Genomic DNA, 10,156 nt, shown 5'->3' on the forward strand with positions numbered 1-10,156 from the left:
TGAAGGATTCAGGTGAGACTGAGGGAGTCAGGTGAGACTGAGGGAGTCAGACCAGACTGAAGGAGTCAGGTGAGACTGAAGGAGTCAGGTGAGACTGAGGGAGTCAGGTGAGACTGAAGGATTCAGGTGAGACTGAGGGAGTCAGGTGAGACTGAGGGAGTCAGACCAGACTGAAGGAGTCAGGTGAGACTGAGGGAGTCAGGTGAGACTGAAGGATTCAGGTGAGACTGAGGGAGTCAGGTGAGACTGAGGGAGTCAGACCAGACTGAAGGAGTCAGGTGAGACTGAAGGAGTCAGGCGAGACTGAGAGAGTCAGGCGAGACTGAGGGAGTCAGGCGAGACTGAGGGAGTCAAGGGGGGACGGAAGGAGTCAGGTGAGACTGAGGGAGTCAGGCGAGACTGAGGGAGTCAGGTGAGACTGAAGGAGTCAGACCAGACTGAGGGAGTCAGACCAGACTGAAGGAGTCAGGTGAGACTGAGGGAGTCAGACCAGACTGAAGGAGTCAGGTGAGACTGAAGGAGTCAGACCAGACTGAGGGAGTCAGACCAGACTGAAGGAGTCAGGTGAGACTGAGGGAGTCAGATCAGACTGAGGGAGTCAGGTGAGACTGAGGGAGTCAGACCAGACTGAGGGAGTCAGACCAGACTGAAGGAGTCAGGTGAGACTGAGGGAGTCAGATCAGACTGAGGGAGTCAGGTGAGACTGAGGGAGTCAGACCAGACTGAGGGAGTCAGGTGAGACTGAGGGAGTCAGACCAGACTGAGGGAGTCAGGTGAGACTGAGGGAGTCAGACCAGACTGAGGGAGTCAGACCAGACTGACGGAGTCAGGTGAGACTAACGTGTTTTTTTTCTGTGTAGGCTTCCTCTGTTTCAGGCCAGTGCGTTTGCTTTTCTGATTCCTGCTCAAGCGATCCTCGGTCTGGACCGCTGGAAGTGCCCCAGTGACGGTACATAATAATAATAATATCAACATTAATAATAATACTAATAATAAATAATAATAATAATACAGGTATTTATTTTTTGTTTCTCTGCAGAGGAGATTTATGGGAACTGGAGTCTTCCACTCAACACCTCACACATCTGGCAGCCACGCATCAGAGAGGTACCTGATTATCAGTCCTCCAGAGGGTTTGATTGGTCCTGGTCCTGGTACTCTGCTGGAGAACCAGAACCTCCCAGTCTGAGGTTCTGGTACTCTGCTGGAGAACCAGAACCTCCCAGTCTGAGGTTGTGAGGTTCTGTTGGTGTGTTTCAGATCCAGGGGGCCATCATGGTGTCCAGTGCCGTGGAGGTTCTGATCGGTCTGTGCGGGTTGCCAGGTTTGCTGCTGGAGTACATCGGCCCCCTCACCGTCACTCCAACTGTCTCACTGATCGGCCTGTCTGTCTTCACCCTAGCTGGAGACAGAGCCGGGTCTCACTGGGGCCTGTCAGCACTGTGAGACACCTGTCTGTCCGTCCACCTGTCTGTCTGTTCACCTGTCTGTGTGTCCACCTGTCTGTCCGTCCACCTGTCTGTCTGTTCACCTGTCTGTGTGTCCACCTGTCTGTGTTCACCTGTCTGTCTGTCCACCTGTCTGTGTGTCCACCTGTCTGTCTGTCCACCTGTCTGTCTGTTCACCTGTCTGTGTGTCCACCTGTCTGTGTTCACCTGTCTGTCTGTCCACCTGTCTGTGTGTTCACCTGTCTGTGTGTCCACCTGTCTGTCTGTCCACCTGTCTGTCCACCTGTATGTCTGTTCACCTGTCTGTGTGTTCACCTGTCTGTCCACCTGTCTGTTCACCTGTCTGTGTGTCCACCTGTCTGTCTGTTCACCTGTCTGTCCACCTGTCTGTTCACCTGTCTGTCCACCTGTCTGTCTGTCCACCTGCCTGTCTGTTCACCTGTCTGTCCACCTGTGTGTCCACCTGTCTGTGTTCACCTGTCTGTGTGTTCACCTGCCCTAACTGTCTCTCTCTCTCTCTCTCTACCTGTCTCTCTCTCTACCTGTCTCTCTACCTGTCTCTTTCTCTCTACCTGTCTCTCTACCTGTCTCTTTCTCTCTACCTGTCTCTTTCTCTCTACCTGTCTCTCTCTCTACCTGTCTCTCTACCTGTCTCTCTCTCTCTACCTGTCTCTTTCTCTCTACCTGTCTCTCTCTCTACCTGTCTCTCTCTCTCTACCTGTCTCTCTCTCTCTACCTGTCTCTTTCTCTCTACCTGTCTCTCTCTCTACCTGTCTCTCTACCTGTCTCTTTCTCTCTACCTGTCTCTCTACCTGTCTCTTTCTCTCTACCTGTCTCTTTCTCTCTACCTGTCTCTCTCTCTACCTGTCTCTCTACCTGTCTCTTTCTCTCTACCTGTCTCTCTCTCTCTGTAGGTGTATTCTGCTCATCGTCCTGTTTGCTCAGTACCTGAGAACGACATCACTTCCTGTTCCTGTTTGCAGCCGGACTAAAGGACTGACCTCCACCCGAGTCCAGATCTTCAAAATGTTTCCTGTAAATAACAAATCAATAAACATCTAATCAATCAATCAGGTGATGATGTCATCAGGTGATGATGTCATGTGATGATGTCATGTGACCTTTTAGATATATAACCGTGTGGCGTCTCTCAGATCATCCTCGCCATCATGGTGGTGTGGCTCGTCTGCTACATCCTCACTCTGACCGACCTGCTGCCGAGCGACCCCGATCGCTACGGACACATGGCGCGCACCGACGCCCGCGGTGACATCATGGCTTCATCACCCTGGTTCAGAGTACCCTACCCCTGTAAGACCCCTGAGATCAGCCAATCACAGGCTGATGATGATGATGATGATGATGATGATGATGATGATGATGATGATGATGATGATGATGATGATGATGATGATGATGATGATGAAGATGATGATGATGATGATGATGATGATGATGATGATGATGATGATGATGATGAAGATGATGATGATGATGATGATGATGATGATGATGAAGATGATGATGATGATGATGATGATGATGATGATGATGATGATGATGATGATGATGATGATGATGATGATGATGATGATGATGAAGATGATGATGATGATGATGATGATGATGAAGATGATGAAGATGAAGATGAAGATGATGATGATGATGATGATGATGATGAAGATGATGATGATGATGATGATGATGATGATGAAGATGAAGATGATGATGATGATGATGATGATGAAGATGATGAAGATGAAGATGATGATGATGATGATGATGATGATGAAGATGAAGATGATGAAGATGATGATGATGATGATGATGATGAAGATGAACGTAGATCAGAACACTTTTCTTCAGTTAACCAACTTCCTGTCTCTGCTCCCTCTGATAGGCCAGTGGGGGTTGCCGGTGGTAACGGTTGCCGGGGTGTTGGGGATGCTGAGCGCCACCATGGCGGGCATCGTCGAGTCCATCGGTGATTATTACGCCTGTGCTCGACTGTCTGGAGCCACGCCCCCTCCGGTCCACGCCATCAACAGGTGAGACGTAAACAGGAAGTGATATTATCTCACCTTGCAGACTCCGCCCCCCCGCCCCCTTACAGGTATCTGATGTTCTGTGTTTGATTCAGGGGGATCTTCACTGAAGGCGTCTGCTGCATCATCGCCGGTCTGTTAGGGACAGGAAACGGCTCCACCTCCTCCAGTCCAAATATAGGCGTTCTGGGCATCACCAAGGTAACCGTGGCCACGCCCACCGGAGAGGGGTTCGTTTGTTTGGTAGAAACATCTGGATGAGTTGAGACTGGCTGCTTGTGTAATCGTTGACCGTGTGTCCAGGTGGGCAGCAGGCGGGTGGTGCAGTACGGAGCAGGTATCATGTTGATTCTGGGATCAGTCGGGAAGTTCACGGCTCTGTTCGCCTCGCTGCCGGATCCCATCCTCGGAGGAATGTTCTGCACGCTGTTCGGTGAGTCACCATACAGGTAATATACCTGTAGAGACATATACCTGTACAGGTACAGGTGTGTTGGTCGTGTAATAATAATCCAGGTGTGCTGGTGTCTCTCAGGTATGATCAGGTGTGTTAGTGATGTAATAATAATCCAGGTGTGTTAATGAGTTAATAATAATCCAGGTGTGCTGGTGTCTCTCAGGTATGATCAGGTGTGTTAGTGATGTAATAATAATCCAGGTGTGCTGGTGTCTCTCAGGTATGATCAGGTGTGTTAGTGATGTTATAATAATCCAGGTGTGCTGGTGTCTCTCAGGTATGATCACAGCTGTCGGCCTCTCTAACCTGCAGCTGGTGGATTTGAACTCGTCCAGGAACCTTTTCGTTCTCGGGTTCTCGATGTTCTTCGGTCTGACTCTGCCGACGTACCTGGACAAGCACCCCGACTCCATCAGCACAGGTGAGTCTGATAAAGGGCTCCTTACTGTGGAAGTTACCAGCAGGTGTAGTAGGCCCCTGCTGAGCCACATCCCTGGTGCTAGGAGCGGCTGATACCTGAGTCCTGTAGACGTGTAGGTAATGTGGACCTGGACCCGACTGATCCGGTCTCTGTGTGTTCAGGTGTTGCAGAGCTGGATCAGATCCTGACGGTTCTTCTGTCCACTGAGATGTTTGTTGGAGGTTTTCTGGCTTTTTGTCTCGACAACACGATACCAGGTAACACACACCAGATATCAAGCTATATACTTGATGCTGAGCCAGGGGTCAGGGGTCAGGGGTCAGGGGTCAGCAACCTTTACTAGCAAATGAGACATTTTAGGCACAAAAATCTGTCTGGAGCATCAAATCATGTGATCACTGTGATGAAGGTAACACAGTTTATACTATATAAGTCTAATGCAGTGAGGGCCAAGGAGACAATGTACTACGGAGTATTAGGGCCACATTGAGGGAAAACACATCTGAGATTTACACAATAAAGTCAGAATATTACAAGAATAAAAGAAAATAACACGTAAAATTACTACTTTATAATATTACGACTTTATTCTCATAATATTACGACTTTCTTTTCTCGTAAACTTCTGACTTTATTCTCGAATTTTAATTTAGTTTTCCTCAATGTGGCCGTAATACCTAAAGAGTCCACAGGGAGCCGCTGGAGAGGAGTTGAAGAGCTGCAGGTTGCTGACCTCTGATGCTAAGCTAAGATAAAGAACACAAAGACATGAGAGGCTTTATACAACAGTGATCTGTTCCTTTAATAGACACACACACACACACACACACACACACACACACACGCACACACACACACACACACACACACACACACACACGGCCAGCTGTTGCCGTGGGCGACGGTGTTGAGTGAGGTGAATATGTCTCATAGTGATGAAAACAAACAAACATAAACACTGTGAGTGACTTTATTTCAATCTACTGTCATACAGTCATATTGTTAATAACACATCAACACATATCCTAACATTAATACTCATATTGTTAATAACACATCAACACATATCCTAACATTAATACTCATATTGTTAATAACACATCAACACACATCCTAACATTAATATTCATATTGTTAAAAACACATCAACACATATCCTAACATTAATATTCATATTGTTAATAACACATCAACACATATCCTAACATTAATATTCATATTGTTAATAACACATCAACACATATCCTAACATTAATATTCATATTGTTAATAACACATCAACACATATCCTAACATTAATATTCATATTGTTAATAACACATCCTAACATTAATATTCATATTGTTAAAAACACATCAACACACATCCTAACATTAATACTCATATTGTTAATAACACATCAACACACATCCTAACATTAATACTCATATTGTTAATAACACATCAACACATATCCTAACATTAATACTCATATTGTTAATAACACATCAACACACATCCTAACATTAATACTCATATTGTTAATAACACATCAACACATATCCTAACATTAATACTCATATTGTTAAAAACACATCCTAACATTAATACTCATATTGTTAATAACACATCCTAACATTAATACTCATATTGTTAATAACACATCCTAACATTAATACTCATATTGTTAATAACACATCCTAACATTAATACTCATATTGTTAATAACACATCCTAACATTAATATTCATATTGTTAATAACACATCCTAACATTAATACTCATATTGTTAATAACACATCAACACACATCCTAACATTAATACTCACCATGAACACAGTGTGTTGTATTAGTGTGTATCTTCTCTGGCAGATTCTTTCATGTTTGTACATTTGACTTTAATTTACAGTTAAACACAGATTTGATATGAAACAGTAAATAAAGTAAAAGGCCTGAATCTGTTTCAGGAACTCCACATGTAGCTACATACCGCCACCTGGTGGCTCCAGTGTGTTACTACAACAGACAGTTTATTAGATTTATTTATGCCTTTATTTGAGATTTTATTTGAGTAAATATGATAAAGATCAAATGTGGCCGTCGGTGGTTTGTTGTGGTTTGTGTCTCCAGGTTCTCGACAGGAGCGAGGTTTAGTGGAGTGGAGGGCTTCCTCCTCCTCCTCCTCTTCCTCCTATGATCTTCCTGTGGGGATGGGTGTGATCAGACGGACCCGCTGGCTCCGACGGTTTCCCATCAGCCCCTCCTTCAGAGGGTTCTGGGCGTCTGACCAGGAGGAGGAGGAGGTCCAGGAGAGAAGAGGAGGAGGAGGAGGAGGAGGAGAGGACGAAGCTGCTGACACCAACCTGCCCAGTACCAAGGTTTGACTGTGATGTCATCAGGTCACTGAGCGGGAATCGAACCTGTGACCCGACTGAACTGTTTTAATCTCTAATGGAATTCAATATTTAGTCATCATCCCGTCTGGTGGTGACATCATCCTGTCTGGTGATGACATCATCCCGTCTGGTGATGTTTTTATTGTTTGTACTTAAACATCTGCAGCCTGTGTAACCATGGAAACCTTCAAATATTCACATCACGACTAGTTCTTAGTTTTCATTTATTTTTTATAACATCAGAAAATACATCGTGTTTTTATTATTACGTGTAAAAATGTGCAAAACGTGAAAAAACAAACCGACAGCAGCTCATTTTAATATAAAGTTACGTGTTTTATACTCTTCACTACGAGTGAGGCTGATAACATTCACTTATATATATATATATATTATATTATATTATATATAGAGACAATCTAAATAAAAAAACAACAACAATCATTTTGTGTTTTTACGTCATTTCATCGCTGAAGTTCCAGCTGAACACAGATGGCGTTGCGGTAGCTACATGTTGGCTGCCGGTGTGTGCCGGGCGAAGGGGAGGCAGGGGGCGGCATACAGGGAGGGCACGCCAACCGTCGGCTGGAACGGCATCACTGACAGCACGGCGGGGGCGGGGTTTATGGTGATGGGGGCGGGGTTTATGGCACAGCGCGCCAAGAGCACGCCGGCGTTGGGGGCGGATCTGGCAGCAGGTAGGAACACCTTGATGAACTGACCGGTTTCTGGATCCAGCAGCAGCTTCCTCTGAGGCGGCGGAGGCGTGGCCACGTAGAAGTACCGCCCACTTTTAGAATCTAATATCATGTGACAGGGGGCGGGGCCACTGAGGACGGCAGCACCCGTGATGTCAGCGAGGAAGTCACTGCCCACCTGTGCAGGTAAGAAACCCTGAACGGTGCAGAGAAACTGAGGCTGAAGCGTCCGTTGCTGCTGAAGTTGCTGCTGAAGTTGCTGCTGAAGTTGCTGCTGAAGTTGCTCGTGTTGTTGCCGTGCTGCTGGCGTCACCGTGTTGCCGCTGCCCTCCTGGTCTCCTGCGGTCCGGGTCCACGGAGGCGGGCCGGTCCTGTTGACGTGGTCCAGTTGGTCAGAGGTGTTTCCAGTGGACCAGTGGAGGACGGGAACAGGTCGGGTCTGGATGTAGCTCAGGGGGGTGTGCGGGTAGCCGACCTGCCCCAGGTGAGGGTGCAGGATGGGGGGGAAGGCTGGCAGGGCGGTGGGGGTGTAGAAACATGGATGGAGGATCTGCTGGGGGGCTGACTGGGAGGACACAGCCAGGATGGGACTCTGTTCCTGGGCCGAGACTGGAGGCTGGAGGGAGGTCCCGTCCTGGTGACTCACACCTCTGCCTCCCTCTGATTGGCTAACCTCTGACAGGTCGCTGCTGACAGGTGGCGGGTCTACAGGCCAGGTGACATCATCCACCTGACCTCTGCTTGGCTCGCTGCCTCGTCTCTGCTGTGTCATTGGACGGCTGACGCTCTGTTGCCTGTCCTGTGATTGGCTGAGAGACGCCGCGACCTTGGCGACGTGTCCTCTGGAGGAAGCCGGACAGCGGCGCTTTGTCTCGTCGTGACCTACGGCCTGCTGGTAGGTCGGCGGGGGACTGGCGTCCTGACCGATCACCTTGAAGCTGGCTGGCTTGTTGTCAGATGTTGCCGAGGAGAACGAGAGACTGTGGGTGTTTTTAACTAAACTCCTCACGTCTCTGACCATATGAACCGGCGCTCTGAACACGCCCGCCGCCTCCCGCGCCCTCTGGGGGGGGGCGGGTAACAACGCAGCCTTCCTCTGCAGGTACGAGGTTTTACAGGTGTTCTGCTCCACCTGCATCTTCTTTGACAGAACGCTCGTAATGATGCAGGACGCCATCTTTGTTTTAGTATCGTCCAGAGAGAAGGACCTCTGCAGGCGCTGCCGCGGTGCCGCGTTTCCTACCATGTCTCCAACGTTCGGCCCTAAACACAACCAACAGGAGACAAACTCAGGGGCTGTTACATCAGACTGACACCTGACCACAAACTGGACAGGAAGTGGTTGGTCGTTTGTCAGTCGGTTGGTTTGTTGGTCAGTTGGTCGGTTTGTTGGTCGATATGTCAGTTGGTCAGTTTGTTGGTCGGTTTGTCGGTTTGTCAGTTTGTTGGTCGGTTTGTCGGTTGGTTGGTTTGTTGGTCGGTTTGTTGGTCGGTTTGTCAGTTGGTTGGTTTGTTGGTCGGTTTGTTGGTCGGTTTGTCAGTTGGTCAGTTTGTGGGTTGGTTGGTTTGTCAGTTGGTTGGTTTGTTGGTCCGTTGGTCGGTTTGTTGGTCCGTTTGTCGGTTTGTTGGTCAGTTTGTTGGTTTTTTGGTTGGTTTGTTGGTTGGTTGGTTGGTTTGTTAGTTGGTTGGTCGGTTTGTTGATCGGTTTGTTGGTTGGTTGGTTTGTTGGTCGGTTTGTTGGTCAGTTTGTTGTTTTTTTTGGTCGGTTTGTTGGTTGGTTGGTTTGTTAGTTGGTTGGTCGGTTTGCTGGTCGGTTTGTCGGTTTGTTGGTCAGTTTGTTGTTTTTTTGGTCGGTTTGTTAGTTGGTTGGTTGGTTGGTTGGTTTGTTGGTCCGTTGGTTGGTTTGTTAGTTGGTTGGTCGGTTTGTTGATCGGTTTGTTGGTTGGTTGGTTTGTTGGTCGGTTTGTTGGTCAGTTTGTTGTTTTTTTGGTCGGTTTGTTGGTTGGTTGGTTTGTTAGTTGGTTGGTCAGTTTGCTGGTCGGTTTGTCGGTTTGTTGGTCAGTTTGTTGTTTTTTTGGTCGGTTTGTTAGTTGGTTGGTTGGTTGGTTTGTTAGTTGGTTGGTCGGTTTGTTGATCGGTTTGTTGGTTGGTTGGTTTGTTGGTCGGTTTGTTGGTCAGTTTGTTTGTCAGACAGGTACAGGTGAGGGGGGGGGCTTTCTGACAGGTACAGGTGTTGTTACCTTGACTGGCCCCTGTGACCAGGCCCCTGTAGACCCTGTAGCTGTCGACATCACTGCTAGTCGTCGAGTGTGTGTGGAAGGTGGCGGGCATACTGTTTTGCCGTAGCAACAGGTCGGGGCAGTGACGGACGGTGGGGCAGAGCAGCTCATTGGCTGAGACCTCACTGTTAGCTCCTCCCCTTACAGCAGGTCCATCCTTCAGTATCACCTGGACAGGTAGACAGGTGAACAGACAGATAGGAGCCAGAAAGGTTGGGATAGGTGGACAGGTGGACAGGTGGACAGGTGGACAGGTGGACAGGATGTAGTCATACCTGTAGTTTCTCAGTCGTCTCCTGGTCAGTGATGGTCTCTGTCTCTTTCTTCTTCTTCAGTTGAATCAGTCGTTTTGGGACCATCTTCGGCCCCTCCCCTTTCTGACCTTTCACCTGGAACACAGGTGAAAACGATCAAAGGATGAAATCATTGAGCC

At 47.8% G+C, this 10,156-nt stretch overlaps 2 protein-coding genes across 4 annotated transcripts in view; one reads left to right on the top strand and one right to left on the bottom strand.

The window, feature by feature from the left end:
• slc23a1 (solute carrier family 23 member 1) overlaps nucleotides 1-6,967 on the top strand; it is a 14,399-nt gene extending 7,432 nt beyond the window's left edge. For all 3 annotated transcript variants that reach the window (XM_037748159.1, XM_037748158.1, XM_037748160.1), the window contains 11 exons: nucleotides 861-949; nucleotides 1,040-1,107; nucleotides 1,261-1,442; nucleotides 2,363-2,483; nucleotides 2,603-2,759; nucleotides 3,349-3,496; nucleotides 3,589-3,694; nucleotides 3,797-3,926; nucleotides 4,228-4,371; nucleotides 4,533-4,628; nucleotides 6,481-6,967. In XM_037748159.1, the coding sequence (XP_037604087.1) occupies nucleotides 861-949; nucleotides 1,040-1,107; nucleotides 1,261-1,442; nucleotides 2,363-2,483; nucleotides 2,603-2,759; nucleotides 3,349-3,496; nucleotides 3,589-3,694; nucleotides 3,797-3,926; nucleotides 4,228-4,371; nucleotides 4,533-4,628; nucleotides 6,481-6,734 (1,495 nt within the window). In that variant the 3' untranslated portion in view covers nucleotides 6,735-6,967. The remainder of the gene's footprint in view (nucleotides 1-860; nucleotides 950-1,039; nucleotides 1,108-1,260; nucleotides 1,443-2,362; nucleotides 2,484-2,602; nucleotides 2,760-3,348; nucleotides 3,497-3,588; nucleotides 3,695-3,796; nucleotides 3,927-4,227; nucleotides 4,372-4,532; nucleotides 4,629-6,480) is intronic.
• A 94-nt stretch (nucleotides 6,968-7,061) lies between these two features.
• Nucleotides 7,062-10,134, bottom strand: prob1 (proline-rich basic protein 1). Its single transcript, XM_037748161.1, has 3 exons — nucleotides 9,999-10,134; nucleotides 9,685-9,892; nucleotides 7,062-8,707 (listed from the first exon to the last, which is right to left on the bottom strand). Exons 1-3 carry the CDS (start codon nucleotides 10,080-10,082, stop codon nucleotides 7,254-7,256), a joined length of 1,746 nt encoding a protein of 581 aa, XP_037604089.1. The 5' UTR covers nucleotides 10,083-10,134; the 3' UTR covers nucleotides 7,062-7,253.
• Nucleotides 10,135-10,156: the final 22 nt, after the last annotated feature.

Source organism: Sebastes umbrosus, chromosome 17 (assembly GCF_015220745.1).
Source record: "Sebastes umbrosus isolate fSebUmb1 chromosome 17, fSebUmb1.pri, whole genome shotgun sequence".
In the NCBI taxonomy this organism is placed as follows: Eukaryota; Metazoa; Chordata; class Actinopteri; order Perciformes; family Sebastidae; genus Sebastes; species Sebastes umbrosus.